The sequence below is a fragment of the Neodiprion virginianus genome, chromosome 2 (genome assembly GCF_021901495.1).
Source record: "Neodiprion virginianus isolate iyNeoVirg1 chromosome 2, iyNeoVirg1.1, whole genome shotgun sequence".
In the NCBI taxonomy this organism is placed as follows: domain Eukaryota; kingdom Metazoa; phylum Arthropoda; class Insecta; order Hymenoptera; family Diprionidae; genus Neodiprion; species Neodiprion virginianus.
In genome coordinates, this window is record NC_060878.1 from 14,252,327 (window position 1) to 14,280,291 (window position 27,965).

The 27,965-nt window shown below is 35.5% G+C and overlaps 1 protein-coding gene and 1 long non-coding RNA gene across 5 annotated transcripts; one reads left to right on the forward strand and one right to left on the reverse strand.

Annotated features, from left to right (window-relative positions):
• Nucleotides 1-1,560: 1,560 nt before the first annotated feature.
• Nucleotides 1,561-4,304, forward strand: LOC124298649 (uncharacterized). The gene is made up of 2 exons (XR_006906854.1): nucleotides 1,561-1,647; nucleotides 2,782-4,304. It is a non-coding gene; the product is annotated as an uncharacterized LOC124298649 (long non-coding RNA).
• LOC124298648 (putative uncharacterized protein DDB_G0271606) lies at nucleotides 3,604-27,926 on the reverse strand. 4 transcript variants are annotated; one of them, XM_046750934.1, is made up of 16 exons: nucleotides 26,979-27,926; nucleotides 19,205-19,302; nucleotides 19,033-19,106; nucleotides 18,675-18,939; nucleotides 17,589-18,482; nucleotides 17,062-17,410; nucleotides 16,636-16,772; nucleotides 16,473-16,556; nucleotides 16,148-16,309; nucleotides 15,788-16,009; nucleotides 14,873-15,077; nucleotides 14,300-14,371; nucleotides 13,453-13,728; nucleotides 11,750-11,917; nucleotides 10,388-10,768; nucleotides 3,604-7,857 (listed from the first exon to the last, which is right to left on the reverse strand). In XM_046750934.1, exons 1-16 carry the CDS (start codon nucleotides 27,031-27,033, stop codon nucleotides 7,610-7,612), a joined length of 3,690 nt encoding a protein of 1,229 aa, XP_046606890.1. In that variant the 5' UTR covers nucleotides 27,034-27,926; the 3' UTR covers nucleotides 3,604-7,609. The 4 variants fall into 4 exon arrangements, with proteins under 4 accessions (XP_046606890.1, XP_046606888.1, XP_046606887.1 ...); XM_046750932.1 differs by having other exon boundaries at nucleotides 17,589-18,485; XM_046750931.1 differs by lacking the exons at nucleotides 14,300-14,371; nucleotides 26,979-27,926 and adding an exon at nucleotides 21,651-22,004 and having other exon boundaries at nucleotides 17,589-18,485.
• Between the last annotated feature and the right edge of the window lie 39 nt (nucleotides 27,927-27,965).

Below are 27,965 nucleotides of genomic sequence, written 5' to 3' on the forward strand. Positions count from 1 at the left end.
AATTATTTACAGAATTCTCAAACATTTTTTGAAACTTTGTTTTTAGGTAGTAAATAACAAGTACATGATTTTATTTTTCTCCTCACTCGAATTGATCATCTTCATTTTAATTCTCTAAATATTCAATCGCTACAAGTGAGGTGCGAAGTGTAATCCTATTATAATGCTGAAATATTTATAGGTGCAAATAAGAAGGTCGAGAAAAATCTCCCCAAGTATTAACAGAATATCGTGGACGAAAATCTTATACCAAATTGGATCCATTATACCGTAACTGGTGAAGAATTCTTTGAACTTTGATTTATAAAGCGAAATAAATGATTTACGAGGTCGATCAAGATGTATTATGAACTTGAGTTAGAAACTTTGCTCGAACTCCGTAGTACGGTGTATAAAACTAGGTGAGAGTAGGTGAATCGTACCTTCAAACGGATGGATATCGTTGCTGAAACATGGAACTCAATTGGAAAATAACACACCGAAACGGTTTTTCAAATATCAGCTTTCTATAATCTCGGCTGTGGGGCCTGACTCTCTTTCGTGGCCCAATAACCTTCTACTTTCGGTTATATATTACAGGGGATTGTTTCAGGAAACTACTGGTATATTTTCTTCGAAACACTTCACAATCAACGAACTCCGTCAACTGCAGGCGAATAATTTTAATCTTTGAATGTAACTGGATGTGGATCGTCAAAACAACAAAAAAAACTTCTGGAATACATGCTTGGACGCTAGAGATCCATTAGAAATCAGACCGTACCGGCAGGATTGCCAGTTAAATGGTACCGCAAGTCGTCAGAAGGAAGCGCACAGGTAGCCAAATGTAACCAGCCTCCAAGGCAAAGTACTCATTGAGTACCCCCACTACGATTTTGGCGCTCCCTTTAAACCGGGGAATGTAGACATATTCGGAATGTACGTGTACTATCGTTGACTGAAGAATTCATTGCAAAAAATTTATTATAAGTTTTAAGAATTCTTTTGCAAAAAATGTCTACATTCCCCGGTTTAAAGGGAGCGCCAAAATCGTAGTGGGGGTATTTTAATTTTCCTCTGAGCCGCCAGAGCGTGCTGAAAATCAAGGTACGCTTTTATACATTGGATCTTATAGGACCTTCCACTCTAGCCTGCTCTAGCCCATACTCTTTGCCAGCTTCCAAGTAACGAATAATCCCTACATACATGCAGTAAAAAAACAATGTTGCTAGTGTTGCTACCACGCGTCTCAAATTCGCCAATATAAAGAGATGAAGTATTATCCAAAACACAAAATACGCGCATTGATTTATGGATTTCTATTTTGAATTATAATTTTACCATTCTGTTAGACACATCAAAAAGTCCCTTTTCCTTTAAATTTAGTGTAGAACTGATCATAAAATGATTCCCGATAGTCTCTACATACAAATACATGAAGGACTTTAAAAATATCGTAAAAAAATAAAATTTGACAAATTATTACGTATGATTTATTACCATTACTGATAAATCGCTTGTATTTTATAGTTTTTCGTTTTAATTGATTAACGCATATAATACATTAACACTACTGAAAAATCCGAATAATTTTCGATTTGGACGGATTCGGCCGTGCAATCGCGCATCGGCATTATTTTTGCAGCTAAAGCAACAAGCTATACAAGGGTTGTTTTTTTACGCAAGTCCTGAATAAAATAGGATTTGAGTACTTGACCATCTCTTACTACTTCGTAGCTGTGACGTGATTAAAATTTATCAAAGTCCTTTATACCATACTAATTTTTACATCACTGATCTATATTGCTTCAATATCAATAACATATCTGTGTGAAATGTATTCTTGAAAATAAATTACTATTTCACAATTAATTCTCCATTAAATACACGAATATCTGTTATTTTTTTAGCACATATAATACATTATTTATTGTTGATGTAAAATAATTTTAATTCAACAAAATATGAGTTCAACAGAATTAATATTGAATGAATCAAAGGAAAATGAGCTGTTATAATATCGAATCTGTTCGTGAAAATCATTCGAATTCGAATGAGTTCTCTCGAAAAGTGCGCGAAGGTTCACTGAAAAGATGGATAATGCATCTATTATTACATTACCGTGACTGCAACAGTCATTGTAAGAATTTTCCTTGTTGGAAACTTTTTCCGCTGCAAAATGTCTCGCATCACAATAGATACATGGCACATCTATCTTTCCAATGTAGTGCTCAGATATTTCATCCATTCCATCAATATCAAAATTTGGAGTATTAGTAAATTCTCTACGCTTTCTTCGAAACCTTTGTCCTTCGCAATCATTCTAATTTTTCAACGAGAATTTGAATTATTAACAAAATTGACTATCTCAACATCTCGACCAACCACACGACTACAAGTTGGAATACTTGTTATAGCATTTCTTTCGCGACGCACACGGCCAAACTCTTCTATTTCATCAACAGTTCGATCTATTTTTCAACGTGGCATTGTCAATTTTAAATTAAATTATCAATTTTATGCATTTATCAAAATTATCAAATTATATCATTCCAATTCGATCAACTTCGTGATACGTACTCCTTGCGATTAATACTCATCTATAGACTATATCTCATTCGAGCTTAATACTCCTTTTCAGTGTAAAAAAATAGATTTGAAATTACTCACTCCGTCTGCATGATGTACTTTCACGAAAACTTTCCGTAAACTGCTAGCCTGCCTATAAAATTATGGAGTTGAGATTCATCTACAATGCAAAATACGAACATAAGTATATGGGGTTACTCACTTTGTTACCAGATAAGTAATGAAAGGTACTCATTTCTTCAAGTACAAAACACACAACACGATGGAGGATCTTTCAATTCAAATCAGGTCATTCGCTGCTGCGGTTGCAAACGGTGTGAAGCTGGGCCCGAACGGCTTCACTGCCAGCCAACCGGCATCGTGGACAGGTGGTGACAGAAATGCGATATAATAATGACAACCGATCTTTTAAGAAAGGATCAGTGGTGACTTCGCAGGGGAAACATGGCCATATAAAAGTATAGCTGCGCGCTTGCTTAATCACTTTCCCCGTCTGGCAGCCGATCCCTATTCTTTTGATCATCCGACAGAGAGATGACTCTGTACGACTAGCTCTGTCTTTCAGTAGTTGACTAATACAACTTCAACTATAGCGTACGAAATTCAATTCCATTGGTAAACATTTGATTGAACCATTGTTTGTACGTATTAAACACAGAAATTGATTAGTCGAGAAGCATTTCTCACGTAGTGGGATTTGGTTAAAGTATTTAGAATGAGAATAAGAAAAATGCATAATGCATGTAATAGTTGGGAGCATTAATTTTTCGCATATTTATTCGTGACAAGGTTATCGATTTGACATATTATGCTTAATAATTTTATTTACAAAACAGTCATCTGATACATGCACTAATAAATTTGTCTTACCTCGAAAATCAACTATTTACATTTATTGAGTAATGGAACAAATTCTCAGTGCACAAGCACCCGAGATGGATTCTCAAACTGAGTTTATATGTATCCGGACAAAATCAATATTCTGATATTTTTCCCACAGTTAAATAATTCTATAACGTCGTATTGAAATTTCTCAGTAATCGAGTAATGAAAGTGGTAAATTTATATAACCAGCTTTTCATCTTCTGGGCAAAGAGATGTGTGAGATGTTCAGGTTGAATAACATTACACTGAGTTTATTTCTGTCTCATGTCCACCTATGAATTTCCACAATTCTCATGTAATTGGATAACAGCAATGCTAATCGAGTTAGAAGTAGCAGCAAATCTGTTTTCTTTTAATATTTTTGAAAACAGGATTGAGTCAAGAAAAGTCTGACTCTTAAAGTTTGTCTGTTATTATTATTCCACATATATTCTGCCCTTCATGGTAACAATCTGTTATAAATTGACAATGACTCAATGATTGGATTTGTCATGTGGAAGTTGAGATTGCACAAGGTAGTCATCGTCATAAACTGTCAATGATGTTGCCACTGATATTTAGTTACTTGTGCTTTCATCGATAAACTAAACACACCGTCGATAGTTAACTAACTGTGAATTAATACATTATACGTCACAATAAACTACTTCTAAGATTTCTATCCGTAGTAAATGTTACAGATAAAGTAAATATATGTACATTTGGGTGTGTTGTTTTAAATCCAAATTTTTTTCTCAAACTATGATGAAAAACAGGTTTAGAATGGGACAATTAACAAATTCTCCCATAACTGGGTGCTGACAATTAATATATATACGATACTTAATGTGTTTCAGATGCCTCAGTCTGGTTGTCGTAGAAAAAAAACCATTGTTTTTGAATAAACGAACATATTTTTATCGAGTATTTGTTGCAGTTTCTATGTTACATGGTTTTGCGCGGAATTAAATTGAGTCAAAAGCATTGAGCAGCCTCTAAATATCAACTGCAATTTCTGTTTGTCCTGTTATAGGTTTTTGGTGGGAGATTAAGAAAAAAAAATCATAATTTAAAATACCACACCCTAATATATATGTACTACTTTGCCAAATATTATAATTCATAGGATGATTACTGCAATCGCTGGTAAACCCAAGACATTCCTTTGGCCATCAATAGGTTGCCAGTTATATTATCGATTTTTGAGATCAAACCAATGTTTGCGATAGAAGCATTTGATTTATTAGAGCATAGACGTAACACAATTTTCCCTCGTTCGCAACGATATTGCACAATAATAACAAGTTTTACGAAGTATATCAGCTTTGTTGTTATGTATACTCTAAACATGTTATTATCGCTTTTCATATTGTTATTGTAAACAAATTTATATCATAGTGTTTAGTAACAACAACAGCGTTGCATTCGTCAAGTTCATGGAATCTGGTGACAAAACGTTAATTTCACAATATCCTTACATGGTGTCATCAATGCAACAGCGACGTAGAGTATAATTTTATTTTTTATTATCTAATTTGAGTACGCGCATGCTCATTCTGGTGCATGCCTGTTTATAGTTTCCTCCATTACCACCAACAAAGTAATTTTGTGTCTTTTTGTTAATTTAACATGTGGATTTATAAAATAAACACATTCGTACAAACACTCAGTCTCGCTTTCTCTCTTGTAATGACTAACAAGCCAATGCCAGACTGTGTCATAGTTACCTAGCATTCAGTCATAGAGCAACAAAACAAATACTGATATGCAGAAAAGCACAAGGGAAGGAAGTTGGATGAGTAATGATAGATTCGATTCGATATTCTATTATCCACAGAAGCTGAATAACACAACAATAACAAATTTATCAATTGTTGATAACTTTCCTTATACTTTTGCAATATTTCTGTTGCTGCAGATAAAGCTTTTAGCTAGACAGTTACACAAGGATCTTGAAAGTATGCGTGAATGAATTTCACTTTCTCAAATTGGTATTCCGGAAAAAAAAATGAACGCAAGCATCAATATTTTCCTAATATTAATGCCATAAACTCTAACACTGAAATGATTTTTCGTAATTTATTTGATGACCATTTGCAGTAATACAAAGAGCATATGAGAGCAAGTTTTATTCGACGTGAATTTTTCTAATCCAATGGTTAAACTGGAAATCGGTTTTTGGAAAATTCTGCAGAATGAGCATTGATTTGATTTGCAGTAAGATTCGTAAGTCACTTACCACATCTGATTCTAGTAAAAGGAGGTCCTTACGAAAATCCAGTAAGACTTATTCATATATGAGGTAAGTTATGTTCATTTATCGTTGATTCATTTCACATCTATGCTTTTTCCTTCGTGAAAAAAAAAGAAATATATATATATATATATATATATATACATACACACACAATTTCGAGAGTGACTAGTGTTCATTCTCTCTATGGTTAACATTAATTGGATAACACGAAGTGTATCGAATGATCAAAGAAAGCATTTCTAATATTCAAATTTGCCATTTGTATTATTTTCAGATAAGTGTGTCAACAAATGGAATTATTCGTATATTTTCCGTTACATCAGATAAATAAAAGACTACGATTATTGGAAACAAAAACTATAGCTTCATTGGATAACGGAATCTCGACAATATAATAAATAATGATGTGTGAGATTTCGAAAATGAAGGTAGGGAATTAGGCTTCATTAGTAGTCGTTTAGTAGATTATAATATGATTCTCTAGTTATATAGTATAAATGAAAACCAACACAAATAGACGAAGAAAAATACAACATACTTTTATCATTATTCCATGCTAGATTTCAAGCATAATTATCATCATCGTAGGAAAAGTGCAATTAGAAAATAAGAAATTATCGAGTTAATTATAAACTAAACTTACGCCAGCAGAGGCATATGCTGATGTATTGAGCTTACAAAGTCAAAGGTTCTGTTCGTGTCCTCATTACTGGTGGAATGTGTTTGCGATCATTTACTGGCTAATAATATTACTAGAATAACTCAGGCTGGTTCAACTTTAGTCGGTTTTTTATCATACTGTTTTCTCGTATTTCTACAAAAGTATATATTATTATTATAATAAATTTATTTTAATGTTCATGTGTATACACCTAGGTATGACTCGTGGCAACTGTGCACTCGGGAGATTGATCCATTTTTATGTCGGATTATAATAGACACTAATAGTCAGTGATACTACGGTAAAAAGGGGGGAAAAAAAAAGAAAAAAAATCTGCGAATACACTATTCAATTTCTTTATGTATATCCACAATTGATACAGAATATGGCTTTGCAATTTTTAGATTGGGTATTAACAAATTTCTATTAATGCCAGTTACTTTGTGACATTTCAAATACCATGCTATACGTATGCGCATTACGAAGAAAGAAACAATTTGTTTAGGAATTTACTTCAGGTTCTTTTTCTCCTCTCTACTTGCCTACATCAGTAATAGGAAATCCTCTCTTTTTTTCACCTTTTAGTTATGAGGGAATTAGTTTGTTACTTCAATAATGACATTGTATGAATAATGCTTTTTACCTGTGTCATATGCAAAGTTACAATGTATCATGATCAATTTTATACACGCAGCGTATCTATCAGTCAAACTAATACAGCGTTTTCCAGTCAAGAGTAGCTCATCTTACATTTTTTTTTATCTCACAACAAACTGATGAGTAATCAAATAACCGACGTCACGAATAATATCATAATATTTATTCAAAGAGTCATTAATAATGATTAATGTGGCGCATTGTTTCTTCGTTTTGCAACACTGCTGATAAATTACCGACACATACCATGCAGGTCCTGCAGAATGTTTCAGATTTTAGGCTTGCAAAACTGTTTAGTGTTCGGTATAACCGTTCAAGCTTTGACACCAGCACTCTAACTAAACTCTCACGTTGGAACACTTTCACCATCTTAGACCTTGTTTTCGACACGGTTAATTGGCAACTATATTAATTTCTTTGAAGCCAGCTTCAAATATTTCCCATGTAGTCGTGAAATTGCATTTCTAGCAATTCTATTATCCAAATATAAATATTCATGTGTTACTTTTTTGGGTAGCAAAAAGTAAGGTGGACATAATTCGATTAGGTAGAGAATCAGGTGATGTTTTTCTTTTCTCCTGTTACTCAGTGATAATATCAATTTAATTGTGAACTGTCGTCGAGGCATGCTGAAGCCTCTCCAACTCCTCCAATGAAACGACGTTTGTTTGTCCCAATTCCGGTAGTTTTCCGGCACGAGCTTGCGCTAGTAATTCTGGGCTAAACCATCGAGCTAACTGGTTTGAAGTTGGCGAGAGATCCCCGCCATTGCTACCCATAAATCCAAGACTGGGGGATGGCTGACGACCGACAGGAATATTCAATGGTTGCGATTGCATTGCTCGTCCATCTATAAAAAGAAAAACTGCATACTGATTATTTGCTTACTTTACAAACAATTTTTGCTAATTAAAATATATACCAGATATGATGAAATTTTATTGTTAATTTTACAGTGTTTAAGTTTAAGTATTACAAAAAAGCATTGCAATGTGCTTATACTTTGACACAACTCTAAGCCAATCTGCAAAAAATTGGTTTTACTGTTACTGCATACAGTTACTGCGATTACGGAAAACGAGATCTGGAATAATGAATTGTTATCCAATAACCTGCTCGGAGTCTTATATGGTATACATATATAAAATGAGGAGAAAAGGATTACTTATTTGGGTCCATTGGAAACGTTGATTTTTCTGGGGATTGAGGAATATGAGACAAGTTCACGTGCATCTAGTCCAATTTCTGAATACCGTTGTGTGTGATTTGATTCAGGATTGCGGTGCTGCCTGAATATTTGTACAAATTATATATTAAGCTAATATTTGATAACAAATTTGCAATGAAATATATGTTTCTATATTAATATTCATATGGTCAGTACAATGCATAATTTCATTCTAGATTCTCTCAAAACCTGAGAGGGAATGCATACAATGGTTTACTGCTATTTTTGGCGTATGTATTTGAGAGCTGACAACATATACATGCTACATTTTTTTTAAAGTGTTCTGAGCATATTTCAGGCCACTCAACAAACATGTTTGCTTAGCGTTATTATACAGCCTCTGTATTTATAGGCAGCAGGCAATACATGCACATCTGTACAGCTGAACTTTGTAAGGTGAATTCTGATTATCTCAACTTTAGTAGAAGTTAAAATGATAACTTACCTATCATGAAGCAGAAGTTAGTAGAAGATTACCAGCAAGAAATAAGCCCGTTCTTTTCTGAGTTTGGCGCACACCGTGGTTCTGACGCGCTAGGGAACTTTCAGATCGTACGGTGGTTATATTACATTGAAATAAGTTTTTGAAGGGTGAGCAAACGATAAAACTTCATGTACCCCATTATTCTCATGAAAATTACCTAAATTAGGTAACAATTAATTACTTAAAGAATCGAGGTTGGGCATGTTACTTCTGAGCGCGGATGGAACTATTTCTGCTGTAACTTTCTTCCTCAGGGCGAGCAAACGACGAAATTTGATATTTTACGTTATATTTTCACTGTGAACGATTCCAGGCACAATTAATCGTTTAAACAATCGTTATCAGGTACTTTACTATCTTACTATAACTCGACTAACTTTTTTTCTGAGGGTGAGCACACGACGAAACTTCATATTTCTTCATATATTATCAAAATGAAATTGATTGAGAAGGAATTGTTTGTTCAAAGAAACGTCGTTGGGTACTTTACTGGTGATCCTCAAAAAAAAAGCTCCAGTCGAATTATGGTCTAGTAGAAGATTTGTGCTCACTAGTAAAGTACCCTATGACGATTATTTAAACTGATAATTTCTTCTCAATGAAGTTCATTTCAATAGTATATGGAGAAATATGAGGTTTCGTAGTTTACTCACCCTCAGAAAAAAGTTATATTCGAATTACGGTAAAATAGTAAAGTTTTTTTATACGATAACCCGATAACGAGTGTTCAAACAATTAATTGTGCCGGAAACGTGAACAGTGATAATATAACGTAACATATAAAGTTTCGTCGTTTGCTTGCCGTCAGGAAAAAAGTTTTAGCAGAAATAGTACCATTCCCGCTCAGAACCGCCTGCTCTTGATTCTTTAAGCAATTAATTGTCACCCAATTTAAATCACTTTTATGAGATTGATAAAAAAACATAGAGTTTTATAGTTTGCTCACCCTTCAAAAATCTATTTCGACGTAATTGAACCACTGTACGACCCGAAATCTCTCTAGCGTGTGAGAACTGCTGTGCGCGCCAAACTCCGAAGAGCGCGTATTTATTTCCCGCTGGGAATCTTCTGTTGACTTCTACTTCATTTACCTATGATTGATGTGAGTCTGATTAGTAGGAAATGAAGCTGAATAACTAGTTAGCGATGATGACGATCACATAACAAGAGATGGAATCACAACCCAATGTTAAGTTACCAGTTGTGGGCGAGATACAAAAAATTTCTATAGCTGGTATTTGAAGACAAATTCATAGCTGACACGATACTGAGTTTTCTATAGTAGTGGATGGATTACATAGGGCACGAGTAAGCCTGTGAAGGATAAGGCATGGGTAGGAGGTCAAAAGATGAAGTCAAATAAATGGCACAGTCCACAGCTCAGTTGTACCTATCAATGTTTTTCAAATGTTAAAAAATATTAAGATATATAAAAAATAGGAATATCAAACGGATTTCACACAACTCTATTTCCAATTAAGGTTCTATGACAAGTTTTTGGTGCAATTGGGTTATCAATACCAATTTTTTTATCTATCAAATTCGAACCAAGATATTATACATGTATGTCCCGAAACATGAGGGTCCAATTTAAGGGTAATCGATCAATAGATGCAATAAATACTAATAACTAAGAGTATATTGGGATGAATTTAAACTGTCACTTACCAGTACGAGCAGAGTTGTAGTTTTGATTCATAACGAGTTGCTGCAGCTGAGGATTCACTGTTCGCTGTTGCTGTATACTGGATAGATGAGACTGGACTTGTTGTGATTGCTTAAGTTGATTATTAACAGAATTCGATCGTTGGCCAATTATGGAGTTGGGTGGGAGATTGAACTGCGCAGGGTTGGGTACATGGGACAACGGTGATGCCATTGTGTGTTTTGAACGGGCCAAATTCCCATACGCTCCGACTGCAGCTCTTTGTTGTTGCTGTTGTTGCTGTCTTTGTTGTTGTTGTTGTTGTTGCTGCTGCTGTTGGTAATCCGCGTTACCACTGTACTGAAATTGATTTCCACCACCACCACCTTTCACTATAGGCCGACCTATAACAAAGTATAAAATTTCTTCATACCCTAAAATATGAAATGAACCCTCACTGTTAGAAGATAGATGGTAGCTGCTTTGTTTCATGACTTTGCAGGGTTTTAGTACATACATGCTACAAACGTAGTTATTTTTGGCGAAATTTTAGATTCAAAGCCGATGGACTATTACAAGAAAAGCTAGCACAATTTAGCATTTGTACAGTATTCAGAATATCGAGTCGATAATGTTGTAATTGAATCCTGGATCCTCGAAAACTGTAAATTAATGCACAATAAAAGAAAATAGCAGATACATAAATAGTTATTTGTCTCCATATATATGGTATCGTTTATGGTGAAATTTAATGTAGACCTTTCCCAATTAACATGACTTTCACAAATAATTTTACATTAAATTAAAGCATTATTATTAATTATTAGAATTGTTGATGTTTCACAATTAAAAAAAAATAACAAGTTACGAGTTATAATCAATACCAAGTACCAAATAGTTATATTGTTAGAAGATTCTTAAAAGAGGTTGGAGTAGTCGGCAGAAAGAGTTACCCAAGATTCAAAAAATCTTTTCGTGTACACTTGACGATGTGAATTTTTTAGATATGTCGTAGTTTAGCTGCACTTTATCGTATTCAGACTATATTTGGCTAGGACCGAATTAAAGGGAATTGTAAGTTTTCGATTAAATTACATATCTTACCTGAGTATTTACATCATATTGTATATGAATAAATGAGGAAGTGAATTTAGGAAGATTCTATTCTGCGCGATAAATCTCAATTTTATATTATCCTGGCTTTGTTAAGTGACTTGGGAAATTTAGGCTAACCACCGATGAAGAAAAGTCGCAATGCTCTTCGATTTATTGACTTTATCAAAGATTCTCTTTGTTTCTGAATTTGGTTTTGAAGATTGACGAAGAAAAAACAAAAAATGGCAATGTCTGCCAAGTTTTGTGTCAACAGAAGTAACTAAACATACCGGGGTGCTGTTTGACTGTGGGAGCGGACCACGTTGGCTGTACTGGCTGTGGCCGCAGTGTACTATGTTGTGAAATGACGCCTTGTGCAATCAGCTGTACTGCGGACTGCACTTGTTGCATATGGGAGACTTGAGCCTGGCCGCCCATTTTCGTTGGATCACTGTTGCCTACGCCCACATACACACCGGCTTATACTTCCAGAGATTATCTTACAAGTGAGACGGAAGATTTGAAGAAGCTCAATAGCGAAGCAAAGAAGCAAAAAGGCAGAAGAGCAGGGAAAAGCAGAACTGTACAATATCTAATATACAGAGGAGAGGTAGAAAGTAACGCAATATCATGCCACATATTATCCGAGGACGTGACGTTATCGTTTTTTCTTTTTGAACAATCTGCAAAGCAATACGAAAAATGAACCATATGCAATAAAACTACGAATGTACAAGTAATTTCCATAAATTGAATTCTCAGTTTTCAAGCTTTGATAAAAATCATTCCACAATATATGGTCTAATAAGTATCGAGCTGTTGACTAAATTTTGAGAATTTTAAGTGGAAGAAAACAAAACACGTGTCTTTGATTAAAAGTCCATGTTAAAGAGGAAATAAAGGGATAAATTTAGCAGAAAACATACTTATAATATGTATTTATTATTAAAATCTTTCCAAAATACTTAATCAGGTAGATACTTGCATAAAAGTTTTCAGGGAAATCATTTGGCTTTTGGTTTCAGACGTACGTTTGGTATCGAACAAAAAAAAATTAGACTGACTACTAAAATCGCAAGAGTAACAAGTACTTGAAATATATCGCTTCCAAAAATAAGAGGAAAAAGAACGATATGCGGTGAAAAAAAATAAAGGCAAACTCGTGCGAGTACCCTTAGTAAGAAAAATAAAACAAAATTATATTTAGCTTAAACAATCGGTAACTAGTATATTGAGAAAACCAAACCGCCAAGTCTTGTTCCGATTTAAATGATTCATATCTAGAAAGAGAAAAAAAAAGTAAAAATAAAAATAAAAATTCCTATTTCCAATTAAACTTCCTTTTAAAGCTCCAACGTCATGCTGACTTTGGTGACTTCATTGTCACTGTTCTGTAAAGCAATATCGTTTTTGTTTTCCAAAGTGGCAGTACGTTTTGTAGGGGTTTGCACAGTTGCTACAGACTTGACAGTTCCTGGAAATCTATTTAGTTTCAGGGAAGTCTGAATATTCTGCTTGACTTTAATATTCATGATAATAGGACTATTATTATTATTATTCTTGTCGTGAGTCGCAGGTAATGAAACCAATACATTTGGCTTGTCATTGTCTGAACTGTTTTTGTTCAAAGCATCCTTTTTCTCGCTAGTATTCACCAAGTTGCCATTATTATTCGTATCTTTGGTTTCATGGTTATGACACGTTGTACTAGCATGCTTAGGTTTGTGGTTTGGCTCACTTGGCACTTTTGAACTATCATCATTAGTTGAGTTACCGACTTTAGAGTGCGCAGCACTGCTAGATTGCTCAATACCAAGATTGGCAGTCAAGTCTCTCTGATTGGATGTACAAGTATTGGATGGTGATAAGGTTTTGGGATAAGTACGGTTAGCATGTTTTTTAGAAACAGTAGCACAAGCGGAAGCGAAAGTAAAAGCAGAAGCAGAAGAAGATTGAGATAGGATAGGTTGTATATTATCAGACTCATTCGCACCCTCGGGTTCCTTCTCGGCGGTCATCTTGCGAAGGACGGAGGTGGGTGTGAAGGCCAGAGGAGTTGGACTGAGCTGTTGCTTTGCAGGTGAATTGATAGGGCTGATAGTTCTCTGTGATTGTTGCTGCTGTTGCTGCTGCTGCTGCTGTTGTTGTTCTTGTCGTTTACGGAAATTTTCTCTCTGTTCCTCCAGCTTCTTCTTGATCAATGCATTTTGTATTATAGATTGTGTATGCATCACAAGCTCACGCGGAGACGGTACTCGGTGTGGTATCACTGTTCGCATGATAATAAGTGTTAGTCAAACAAACTTCATGTGTAGAACAATTTGCGCAAATAAACAGACAAGATGGGCACTATATAATAGCAATAGCAATAATAGTAAATGACAGAGAATATTCTTTAAAATAAGGAGATTCTTAAGATGACATTAAGCAACATAAATGTGTGTAGAAAAGTCTCAATATACTGATAACATTAAATTTATTTTAAACTTGGAACCGTGATAGGATATCAAAACTGTTTTTTCTCATGACTACCTATAGCTGCTAACGGTAAAAATGTCTATTACGATAAAATGATGCACTAAATGGTAGACTTATATTCCATGCAGTAATTAAGCTGTTGTCTAAAGTATGGTTGTTAGAGGTTTGTGGGATCTCAGTGGGCTCAAAAAATGTATTTCTGAAATGTCAAGTCAAAAGACAGTTAAATATCAGAGTTGCAGTGAGCGAAAATTAAAATGATACAAACTTTTTCGCAATAATAGTGAAAGTAACTTATTTTGTAAAGATCTTAGGAATGCCCACTGACACAATTATTTACAAAAATCTGAGACACGCTTTACCTGGATGTTGCACTGTCAATGTATTAGGGCTCACAGCCAAGTTTGGTGATATTATTGGTGGTGGACAGTAAGCTGCATTCCCAATAATACATAGTATGCAAAATGGAACTGTTTTAAGATTTCAAAAAGTTAAATGCCGGCCTGAGTTTTGTCAAAACTTGCCTATTACCCATGTACTTCGAAATTGCATATTTTTCTGTATTCATAATTGTTGCTATGTTACTTACATGGGTATCGCTAGATCTAAGATTCCAAGTTTTCTCTTTACAAAAACAATCACTGAACAACGCATCGCCAATTGCAAAATACCTCGAATTTTCCTGTAGTAATATTCACATAGTTGCAATATTTCCTTCACTTACGAATCATGAGGTTACCCTTTTTTCACAAATACGACACCAAGTCAATTATAATCGTACGAATTACTCCCGCTAGGCAGTGCATCCGTAAATTATTTAATGCAATAAAGGACAATTTCGACTAAATAATTTGTCGAAGAACCGAGGAAAGAAGCAACATGGCGCATTATTGTGGAAGTTTATTAATATAAGTTTAATAACGTATAAAACTCACCATTATTCAGTGGTGACGGAATTCTTTTCTGTTGCTGTTGTTGTTGTTGCTGCTGCTGTTGTTGCTGATAGAGCATCTGCTGTAATATGTGATCTTGAGGCGTAGGTGCGCTTGGATGTGGACTAACAGTTCGGGGTGTAGCGCCACTGTACATCTTTAGTATGTTAACCAAGACTTCTCGATGACGATGCTGCATTGCAGGATTCTTTAAATTAAAAAAAGTGTTAGCGATTGGAAAGAAAATATTTAAAAATTAGTTGCCTCCGAATGACGAGCCCGAGCTTTACACTTATATAACTTTCAGAAATCGTCAAGTGCGCAAATGTCTGTCGTAAGGGCTCATTTAAGATTAGTCGACTGAGAAACTGGATCAATTGTCATTGATAATTATGTCAACTATTTGTTCGGTGAAGTTTTTTGTTTACGTACAATAATTCTAAAACAACTTGACCGATTTACTTCAAACTTGGAAATACTATTCTTAGCTAGTTTATCCTCTTTACCAACGTTCGATACGATTTTGACAGAAGGGCGACCACCTATTGTTCGTTATGTTGATAAAAAACAATGGAACCATGACAAAAAGGATAAAATATCAGAGAATAGTGTGTTCAAATTTGAAGTAAATCGGTTGATCCGTTCTCGAGATATCATGGGTACTGCAAAACATGTCACTGAATGAAATTGATGACATTATTGTCCGTAACAATACTTCCTATCAACTGATTCTAATACAAAGAATATGTAAACGAAGCTCAATCTACATACTTTTAAATGAAACAAACATCAATCGAATTGAATAATTGGGTGTTGAGACATAAATTCCAATAATTAGCCAAATTTTTCAATCATCTACTTGTATATGTCACCTTACCTTTAAATAACTACCTTTCGGAAGGAACTTGAAACAATTACCTGCAGTTGTTGAACCAGATGTTGCTGAGTGATTTCACCCTGCTGCAGGCCTTGTATGATTGCCTGAGCCTCTGGTCGTTGCAAGAGTTCCCTGCTGGACGGCGCATTATTAACCATCATTTGCATGTCTGGAGGCAATGGACTCATGCCAAGCATACGCTGACCTCCCATCATCATGGACAACATATCGCTCTGCTGTTGCTGTCTCTGTTTTTGTTGTTGCTGAAACAAATTATAAATTTCGACACGTTTAAATATACTGCAATTTGCGAACTATTAAATTTGCTTTTCCACCATCGTATGAGATGAAGACTAAAAAAACAAAAGTTCATCCGTCATAAAAAGTAAAAGTGTACTAACCTGGATCTGCAATACCTTGAGCAAATTCTCATGCTGCATTTGGGCTTGGTGGGGATGCTGTGTTGGGCCAAGAGGTCCAGCATGATTGAAATTCGGTGGGTGCATTTGTTCGGCAAGTTGTTGTTGTTGTTGAGCGACGTGCTGCTGCGTCTTGTTCAATAGCTGAGAATTTAAAAAAAACAATTTTACGATGTTTGAATATTCCCCATGAATGATTCTATGCAATATATACGTATATGTACAAGCATAGAATATTACCATTATATATTTTCCTGACATGAATGTAACTACAGAACTTACAATTTATTAGGGTTTAGTTACACACCTGCATTAGTGTGATAGGTTGAGATTTTTGTGAGATCGGACCGTTTGCCGCCGGAACAGCTTGTCCACCAGTGACTTGAGCCAACTGAACGTAATAGATAATTGTTAATATAGGTATACACTTTACAACATTTATAATTGTAAATAAACAAATGTATATTTACCAATTTTTTGAAAGCAGAGAGATCTTCGTCGCTTTTAGTCACTCTAGGCGGTTCAACAACCGTTGACAGTGGAGCTGTATTTCCCCTCATGCGGGCTTCTAATTCCTCCAAGCTGTGCACAACCTTTCCGCCAACCTCTGCCAGTCACAGATGTACAATTAGTATACGTAGGCAAGTTAGATAATTTGTTCAAAATGTAGAATTGAACTACTGTAATAGGCCTGTAATGAAAAAGATCTAATAATCAATGAATAATATCAATTCATTCAAGTGAACCAATGATTCTAAACTTTGAATTGGGATATTTCACGCGTGAAGGGATTAGTAACGTTAAAACAACAATTTTGTGATTATCATGTCGTGTTATGCAGATATGCGAAATAAATGTGAAATGGTACGTCTTGAAAACCGGGTACTCCGTCTTACCCATATCTTTGAGAGAAGAATTTTTCATCAACGGTACAACAGTGTTGGCAGCATCACCTTGGCCATTTTGATTCGGCTTGTTACCTCGTTGCAACATTTCAAGCAGTTTAACTCCTGTCGTTGAGGTTGTATTATTAGTTGTGTTGGCGGGTGAAATAGGAGCAAAGTGGGTATTGGACTCTGTGACAGAAGGGATTTGAATGTTTGGTTCAGTAATATCATTGAGCAAATTATTCAGTAGTTCATCCTGTATTGAAGCTCGGCGGCTGTCTATTTGTTGGACTGGACTTTCCCTCTTGAACCATTGGCTAAAGCGTGATCCGGTTCCACTGCTCGATCCAACGCCATTCTAACATAAAAACAAAGCATGCATCATTCCAGTTACTTATTACTTATACATAACAGGAAAATATTGACTAGAACAATGATAATTGATTTAAATTCGGTTTACAAATAATGCAGTTTTGTCACTCAGTTCAAAGTTTTCTATTTTCTCTTTCATAAAGTAAAAACATGAATAAACTTACAGTCAAAAGACCATGAACCCCAGGGAAGGTGTCAGACTTGAGAAAATCATCGAGATTAAAATCTGGATGGTTATTAGTCTGTGCCATGTTAGCATCTCCACTGTCGTTAGCCGATTTTGATGTAGCAATTGAGTTCTGCCCTGCGTCAGACTTCTCTTTAGAATCGGGGGAAGACAAGAGATCGTTTTGTTCAGATATCGGCGAGTGTGGAGCTGGAGCTAAATTGGCTGGCTGATCGGTTAGTGTGGGTGTGCTGCGTCCCTTGGGCCCAGATGTGTTATCATTTTGTTTCTCATCTTTGTCCAACGAGTTTTTCTTGCTCCGTTTCTTCTGAGCAGGTGACTGCTTTTTACCTTTCATATTGTTATTGTTGAGCGCTCTATCTTCAGGGATATCTTCGAAACCACGAAGTTCGATGGTGTCGTGCTGAGACGTCGGCCCTGAACTAAACCACTCTGGTTCGTCGATTTCTCTATTGTCGCTGTAAGTTCGCCTTCGGTCATTTCCAAACCTTCTGTCACGACCACGATCCTTGTCGCGATCCATCTGGTGACTGCGATCGTGTCGATCACTTCTGTCCATCCGGTCACGTTCACGATCTCGGTCACGATCACCAAAGTCTCTGGTAAATGAACGCCTTTCAAATCTTTCATCTCGTTCCCTGATATTATCACGATCTCGGTCTCTGTCTCTAAGTCCTTCACGATCCCTTCCCACATCGCGAGCGTCCCTGACATCTCTGTCTCGAAGTGGTGCTCCACCTGTTGCTCCAGATCTGAAGCTAAATTCCGGGCGATCAGGCTCAAGTTTCTCTGTATCAGGTCTGAAGTCCCAGACGTCTCGCGTCAGTATGCGACCAGAACCTATACGACGCACTTGTTCCCGATGCCCAACCTGCTGTATACATAAAGATATTCATTTATCTATGTATTTATAAAGTATATTTCGCATCGAATGTCTTTCAAGTTTAATATTCAAGGTGCATACAGAACCATCAAAAGGAAGAAACATAATGGGTTAATTCCAGATTTTTTATGTGATATACACCCTGAATATTATTTTGAACCACAATTCCCAGTTACTTGCCTCTGGCTTGCTGATCGGGCTCTCTGGACGCCGAGTTGGCAGCTGGCTTACATTGACAAAGCATCCAGAGTTAAAATTTCGGCGTTGAGGACTCAGCACTATACCATCCGACTCTTTACGGATTCGTTCCCGAAAATCACCGCTGCGACGTTTACTATGATTTTCAATCACTTGATCCCCGCGTCCATTTCTGTCATCGTCAGGAGGAGTTTCACTTCGCTTTCTATCAAGATGCCAACGCTCAGGGTCCCAAACGCCTCGTGAACTGGATGGAAAAACAATTGTAATTTAGATATATCAAATATACCAAATAATTATGGAACTTCAATAAATAAAATATACACAAATATAAACGCACTTATTGTAAGCGGAATCCAAACAATCTGGCCTACGCTTGGACAGAGGTTGAGTTTTCATTTCCATCAGTTCCTCCTATGGATGGAAAGTCACAATGATTATTATATCATGAATTGAATTAGTGAAAGATCTGACTATTACCTAAAATTAATAGTAATACATCTTTCGCTTACCCGAGTATATTGAAACTGAGGTCGAGATCTGCCCACTTCCACAATAGAAGTATCAGTCACTTCGCCTGCCACAGACATCGATATTATCGCTTCATCTCCTGCAGCAAAAATATTTTGAATTTTCAACATAATTCAAAAAACTAAAATATATGAAATTCAGTTTATTATACATATATAAGCAACAAACACAGATATAATTCTTATTATTATCAATTCATATTACTGGGTTTGGAAAATCGCACAATAAATGATGTGAAATGAATTATCTAGTTACGAGTTATTTGAATAGTTTTATTTCACAGCAAGGATCTTAAAAATGATAAGAGTGAGGAATTTTTGAACTTCAAGTTAATGTTAGTACTTATTATGATTATGAAATTATTGTTAAACCATCGCATGCATGATACATGTACAAATGTATAAATAAGCTGTCATTTTGTAAGTCACATAGATGCCATATAAACGATGATGATAAGACCAATTATATATGTGACAGTATTGCTATCGAAAAGTGTAAACCAGAGTGCAAAAGATGGGGTCCAGAGACATAACCCCACATCCAGAATCAGAAACTATGGGTTGCCTCAGTCTCTCTGTTGGCAGATTTAAGATATGTGCCAGTTTTTAAGGGCAAAATATTAGCTCTGACTGTACTTCAGTACCTCGTAGTGTACACTTACAATTAATTATGAAAATCGTTCAATTTTTAGCCTTTAAGACGATGCTATAATCAGTCTGTACCGACCGAGTAAAATTTCGCTTAATTTAAATGTTACTAACGCTTATGCATTACAATCGCAAGAAAGCAGCAGAGCCCTTTTACATGCAGTGCCGAATGCTGATATCCAAAAACTTTGTTGTTTCATGCAAAAATAAGTCTAGGAAATTAATTGTTTTCATACTTTTGATTGAAGAATTAGATATTTTAGACGGTATCCTAAAATTTTTAATGTGAGATGAAAATGAGTTCCGAGTTAAAATAAATGTCAATATTCCAAGGATCTCGAATTTTCTAAACACCTTATATGTCCCTGGTACATTTATATCGATTATAAATATAATACCATTTTCAGTTTACTCTAAAATTTCCAGGATATACTACAAAACGTCCATTTTATTACACGGAAAAATAAATACAGTTTATTTTTACCCTTTTCGCATATACAGGACTGAAAATGTCGGGAAACATATATTGTTTTTGGCAATTCCTGAATTTCTCATGCCTTCAAATGTATTTTATATTCGGAGAGATCAAATGTTTTCCAACAAGTACAAAAAATTCGAAACCGTGATAAAATTGATCGTAACTCGTAAAGATTTGACGTACAAGGGCTTGAAAATTAGACTTTCTAAATCATCCAAATTGCAACCAGATCGAGATAATTGAGGCTAAAAAGCTGTCCGCAAGTTAGCGGATCGGTAAAGCGGATACCTGACACTCTCGCAATGAATCAGATTGAAGTTAGTAGCGTTAAAGTAACGAAATATTGAAACTAAAACTATTGTTCTGAAAATTTTACAACGACTTTAAAGGAATTTAATTTCCATAATCAGAATACATTTGGCTTTTTAAAAATAGCTTAGTAAATTTGAGACGATCCTACAGTTGCGAAATAATGATTTTTCCTAAAAATTAATCGTTACATTAACGTTACTAACTTCACTGTCTTCGCGGTGAGAAAAGGCCATTCCGCCATGGTTGCCGCAATACACGGAGTCACCTCGTCTCGGTCGACGAGTTGCCGGCTTCACCATATTTTCGCGGTATATGTACAATGTACGTATCATTGTATGTCAATATTGAGATCAAACAACACCGATCGTGACACTGAACTAGTATCCGCAAATAAATCATAATACATTGTCCGTGCAAAGCCTGTACACGAAGCATTTTGAATGTAATGTAGGCGTATTCGTCTTTAGCAATAAGGAGAAATTGCCCTAGCGAATTACACCAAACTGTAATGATGGTGAAACAAATCTAGAAGAGAAACCGGAAAGGATTTACCCTTTCAGTCACAGTGGGATGCTCAGCGTTTCACCTCAACATTTCTATTTCCTAGCCTTATCGCAGTTTATTTAAAACTTCAAATGATCGTTGTTACGTATATATAACACCAAAATCCCCCAGTGACAAGTTTGGACCAGAATCATCGAATTTTTATAGTTTTTATTAGATTTTACATCCGTTATATTGGATTTAGAAATGATTGAATTCTGATTTCAGATTCGTAATTAGCAACCTGAAAAACCCCCGTGTCACAAAATTCAGGCTGAAATATTGAGTTGAAAAATTTGCAACTGAAAGGATGAAGCCCTTTTTTGCGTTTGAGATACGTGGACTTCGATATTTGGAGATACATATATACGACAACGTCGAAATCGACCAGGGTACCCCCTTAATGAAAAAGAAAATTTGAAACTCTGATAGCCAAGTGATACTCACGAAAAGTAACTCTTTTTACGGGATTGGAAGCACGGTTGCGACGAGACCATCGAACTCCTTGATTCTGGATAACCAGAGAATCAAGAATACACGAACCCGTCGGCCCAACAAGCGGGCGACGACGCGGACGCCGGTATCGATAAGTTGAACCGGCGCTGATTTCGTTATTTTCCACCTTCATTTTGCAACGGAATAAGCAATATTTTTGAACACGTAAACAAAAGTAGCTGAATCGAACGGGTGAAATACGGATTTAACGATTAGAAGATGCGATCGACTCTTTCAACGCTAACTGATTTCGTCTCGAAAGACAACTGGCGATTTCCAACCACGGACAAATTCATGTACTGCTTCTTGCCTGCTGTATTTGCTAAACCGTTGTCCTTTGAATTCGACCGCGATGTTTACTATTTGGACACCAATACACATGCTATAAACCCGACTTCTTGCTGACCACGTGAACAATGTAGCCGAAATGGATGCTCAAACTTGGGGACAATATCTTCGAGAGTCGTCGGAAAGTACGAGACGCTTGAAGACAGACCGTTTTGACTAAATTTCTGATTCGTAATCCAGTATGTGAAATGTACGTAAAATCCAGTACAAAATAAATACAATTTTTATTTCTGGCGTCTATCCGATGAATTAGAATATGCCTCTAATACTAGTTACTCATGGATTGAACAATTAGCTCACGGTTTTGTAGAATGATTTTTGCGCAGTTTGCCTTGTACATTCAATTATTCCTTGCGATGTACTACAGTTGGAAAAACGACGCGCAAAAATCTATTCGAACTGCAGGCATGTAGAGCGCATAATTCGCCCTTGAGTATATTGTAATTGTTGACTTAGAACGGTATAATTCAGATACAGGTTTGGTTCTCTTGTACACTCAGCCCTCTGAGCAAAAAATAATTTTTTCAGCCTTGAAATTGAGTACAGAGTGTAGAGGATGCGCCGCATAGAATGAGCAATCGTTAGCAAGATGTGAGATTAAAGTTTGTAACGTTAATGTAGCGAAGTGTGTTTCGTCAAAAATCGTTATTTCGTAACTTTATGTAAATATTAAAAAATTCAGTAAATCGTAGTAAAGCAAACTTCTCTCAAACTCCTTGTCCTGTTGCAAAATACAGATTGTTTTTGTGTTTTATTACGATTATTACGTTACTAATTTGAACTTCGCTAAATAAATAAAAAAAAAAAAGTAAAAAAAAAAAAAAAAGATTATTGGACGTAAAAACTTCGGGGCGGGTATAAGTTTTAGGAAGTGTGCAAATATTTTATGCGATCACCAGGTTGAATTTAGTTCGCGGATAAAGGAATAATTTTGGAAAGAAAATGTTTTTCGCTTTGTCGCCGGGATAACGAAAGAATCTCCGACTTTTCCAACTTATTGTAAGCAGCTTAAGTAAGAAAGTTGGTTGGTCAAAATTATATACTTTTTATAAATTTTATTAGGAGGTAGTCGTATATGTAGTATCGATCAAATTAATATATTCTTAAGCTGGGAAGATCGCTTTGAGAATGAAAACATAGAAAATACTGGAACTGCAAGCAAGAGCTTAGATATCGATGCTTCGTTTCAAATTGCTTCAAAATTGTTACGAATCTACTAGATTCATTCGATTTCACTCGATGATGGCTCATTTTATTTAAAGGACTATTAAATTTTCTACAAATTCACTGACACCCTTTTTTATCATCTTGAAGTTAGTAACGTTATTGTAATGAATTAACGTTTCGGACAATCCGATGTTTCATTACAATGTTACTAATTTCAACCTCATACTTTTCATAGATATTTAAACTTTTTTTCATAATTCCAGTATCTATTTTGGTATTTTGAAAAAGACGATTTCATAAATTTTTAATGTATGTACCGTCTTATAATAAGATTAATAAAATGCATCAAGTTTTTTACCAACTAACTTCCTTAAACCTTGACATAAGAAAAAAAATTGCGAAATTCATATAGCGGAGGACAAGCGAGTGCAAAGCTTTGCTTACATCAATAGAGAATATAGTCGTTGCAGAAACTTCTTTTTCAGCATTTGAACTTTTTTACGGTCCAAAAATAAGAATATATCGTTTTAACCACTCACACACACCGAGAGAACGTACAATATCTCAAAAATTTGCATCCATAGCGTTGACATGTCGACATGTAAGTAGAGAATAACAGAAAATCGGTGAAGCTTTTACGGACATTCAACGTATTTGAAAAATCTTCATACCCACTGTAACAAAACGATAATTATTTTCTGTTTCATTGAGTGGAAACAAATGTGAGCTGAGAATGATACACGCAACTTGATTGGGATACACTTTTGAACAGTACATTATTAACACCTTCAAAATAATTATAGTTATACATTATTAACACCTCGAAAATATTTAAAGTTATTCATGAGTTGACGATGCAAGAAAAGAAATGTCAAAGACGTAAATCATGTATGCACAGCTTTAGCAAGCCAGCAGCATCAATTTTGATTCTGTATTTTTTAGTGTCCATTTTTTGAGATATGCATCTAAAATATCCATCAGTCAGGCTTAATTGAAGGCCTAAGTCTGATAATGAACAAATATTTATTAGTGGAATATTTAGCAACCTCTACTTCATCGTTTATCGTACTTTTGGACATCAGCTAAACCAGTTTGATTTAGACGTTAAGATATCATTATTAGAATTTTCGATCAAGCTCGACCGATCGAAAATTCAGGTGCATCTCAGGACATGAAATCAGTGTTTTTGGTTGCAAACCAAGAAATAAAAAAAATTATGTATATTAAATATTTCGCCATAGTAGTCTTGAAATGTCAATCACAAAGTTTTTGTTTAAAGTCATTCTGCAACGATACCCTGCTTGAAGTAATAGCAGGGTTTGCGTGACGCAGCATGACAACATTACTTTTCAAAAAAGCGACAGTGTAAATTCGTTCGCAATTAGTCCGTAAACGTTTAGTCTGATAGTTAAAGTTTAAAACTACTGCTTACATGTATATCCTCTCTAGCGGTTGGACAATATTCGAACCACCGATCCTCATTGATATAAAATCTGCGTTGAAATGCTTCAAAAGACACAACTCTGGATAGTATTTTAATAGGGTATTGTTTGAAAAGTATTGATTAAAAATTTTCTATCTTTGTACTAAGAATTGTAAAACAACAGATCCTTAATTTTGCTACACAGGCATCCGACCCGTGGGATTCGGCAAAACTTTTCTGATCCGTTCTTTAACTTTTTATGTGCATGAAGAATAAGGTTTGACAGAAAACTAAATTTATGACCAGGGCTGCAATTCAAGGACAAATTTCCGAGGAACGAATGAAAGCTGAGTAGCTATTCCAGAGCATGGAATATTGAAGGGGGCTAAAGCATCAAAAAATCGTTGTTGTTTGTTCTTTGAAAAGTGGCGTTTGAATTTTTGAAGAATTCGAAAAATTACGGATTTGACAGACAGAAACGTGAAACATTGCGCGGTCCGCGAACTTGAATTTTTTGGAATCTGGGTGCCACGCCAGATGCGTTGATATGGAAAAATGATCAAAAGGCCGAATTAGACAAAACAAAATCATAGAGTAACAGCGGATCAAGGAGGATGCTGCATTAGAAACTTCGTATCACAGTGCAGGGAACTTTTAATCGTCATAAGCACGGGTAATCGTTTCGAAAAAGCATCCAAATCTTTGAGAGAGTTTGTCTCCCATTTCATTTTTTTGAATATCATTGTATGATTTCTCGGAAATGGAGTATCTAGTCGACTTGAAATTTGTACAGCATCTTCATTACGTGTGTCATTTTGATTTCCAGTTCAGACGATAAAACTTTAGTTTCTTAATTATTGATTAATAAAGCTTCAAATTTTAGCGAAAAATCCATGTTTTTACGAAAATGGTCGAATTTTATTCATTTTACTTTCTTTTTTGTTCTCCGAGCATGGTCCAAAAACTATACGTCCTAGGAGCATTCCAGTGAAACTTGATTGAAAATGGTCCAGTAGAACTCAAGATATCGTTTCAAAACGAAGCATATGTAAAAACAATGACCTAACTTATGAGCCCACATCCCATCAATATTATTAACTTTATGTGATTGAAAATACTTTTTTTTAATACTATTCAAACCATTGATAAACATTATGTAAAAAGAAATTTCTTTACTGGCATTCGCTTGCTCTTAATTAATTCTTGAAAAATGTGCAGCTATAGTCCCCTTAATGAAATTATGGGTAAATATTGCATTAATCTATTCTTTCATTATTGGAACTCTTTTTGATCAGACTTGATCTACCAAGACTTCAGATACATTGCTTTCTACAATATTGAATACGGCATGACAAAGACCGTGAATGAAGTGGGAGGTATTCGAATACAATAGAATAAAGAATAACTTTCGAAACGTATAATTCTAGACCTCTGGTTAATACAGTGATAGTTTATATTGAACCTAACGCAATGGTGACACGTCATCAAGCTCCAAAACAAACAAACAATAAATCATTGGCATCCCACGAGGTCGACGAGGTTAGTGATGTTAACGTAACGACGCTCTGAAAGTAACACCCTATTTTGCAACTTCACAATTTTGAAGGAATTGAATTTGTAAAACGTTAGTACACTTTTATTTATCATATGATCAATTTCTGATAATCCCAAAGTGGTGAAATAACAATGTTTTCCAAAAATGCATCGGCGCATTAACCTTAAAAGTTTCGATCTCAGTAAATACCGATAAAAGTACATGCTTCAATTTATGCAGCAGATTTGAGAAACGTTATCTAGATAACATATGTGTACATGTGGCATTGTTATGTCCCCTTGTGGTTTACAGTTTGCAAGTCAGTTCACACATTATCCAAATTTCCGCGTCGAGGATATTTAGTGTGCAATAAAAGGTACCGTCAACGATTTAACAAAATACAGTAAATAGCACAATTTTGACTATAGAAGCATCACTACTGTTCGCTGTTTCATTGTAAAATAAGAAAATGGTCGGAGATTACGTGTGAAAATCGAGAGGCTAGTGAGCTCGTTCGTGTTTTTAAAAGTTAGCGATAACGTTGAAAACACAAAGACGACGTTGCACAAGATAATTAATTAAGGGATGCAACGGTCCGAAATCGCGGTGAGGGAAATTCAATGCGGTATCCTGATCCACATCTTCTCGTCTAAGGATCCGTGTACGTACGTATGTATACATATATTACACGTATATATGATACATTTCGCAGGATACACCGCAGTAGCAAAAATGCGGTAAATGTCAGAAAACGGTGGCGAAAAGGTTGCAACTTCGATAAACAATTCAATTGTATTTAGTTACATACCTTCGGTCTTCGCGTCTGGCTGCTGCCTATCACTTGACACAGATTCGGTAGACATTCTTCGAGTTCAGCGTACTATGCTTTTCAGTCTCTTTAGGTTTCACACTAAACTTAGTTTGTTTTTTACCTCCGCTGTTTTTTTTCTTTTTTTGTTTTTTTTTTTTCTTATGTCCGTTTATTTTTTATCTCGTATTTTAATAACTTAAATATTTAAGTGTTACGCGTTACTGTCAACTAATATTACATCTAATATATCTTAGTACTGTTTAATATCACAGACTGGTTCTCGCGAGTTGAGTTTCACTCGAGTTACTTTATTTTTTCTTCGTAAATAACAGTTTGATAATCAGCCGCTTTTCAGTTCATACACACATACGATATCCGATCGTCGTCGCAGCCAACACAGATTCGAAATAAAGAAAAAGGAAATGGAAAAAAAAATATGTTTACGTGCGTACCGAGAATTTACACATGGAAAGAACAACGTATTGAAAAAAGGTCATGTCGTACATTACGATTGACTATCGATAACTTGTCTCATCCCTAGTATTAACCGTTAATTAATTAACAATGATTATTTCAATTTATCACACAAAATGTACACATACAACTCACTGCTATGCAAAAATAGAAAATGGCGTGCGATCACCACCGTTGTTTCTCACAGCCTTCTGTATCACGCGGGCCACGGACCGGACCGTAGGGCACGGAACAAATGAATGGAAATCCTGAGCTTCCGCCTGACTGAAAATCAGGCACAACTCCTATGAATTGATTACTGTCGAATACTCTTCGCGGCAGTCGCGTTAATAAGGCAACGATTTCTTTTATAAACAACAGTTTCGTCCTCAGGGATAAGTTAACTTTCGTGCGCGCAGTCCACAAGTAATATCTAAGTTGATTCACGACATCTTTTTACCACGTTCCTGTCATCTGTAGTATGTTGAGGGAAGTATATTTTACTGAAGAGGGCCAGCCCTATGGAAAGTT

Coding starts and splice junctions, on each gene's coding strand:
- LOC124298648 (XM_046750931.1), bottom strand. CDS start 21,831: ATGAAGGTGGAAAATAACGAAATCAGCGCCGGTTCAACTTATCGATAC. Junction 18,486..18,674: donor GCCCGATCAGCAAGCCAGAG/GCAAGTAACTGG, acceptor TTATGTATACAG/CAGGTTGGGCATCGGGAACA. Junction 16,773..17,061: donor TTCTTCTCTCAAAGATATGG/GTAAGACGGAGT, acceptor TGTGACTGGCAG/AGGTTGGCGGAAAGGTTGTG.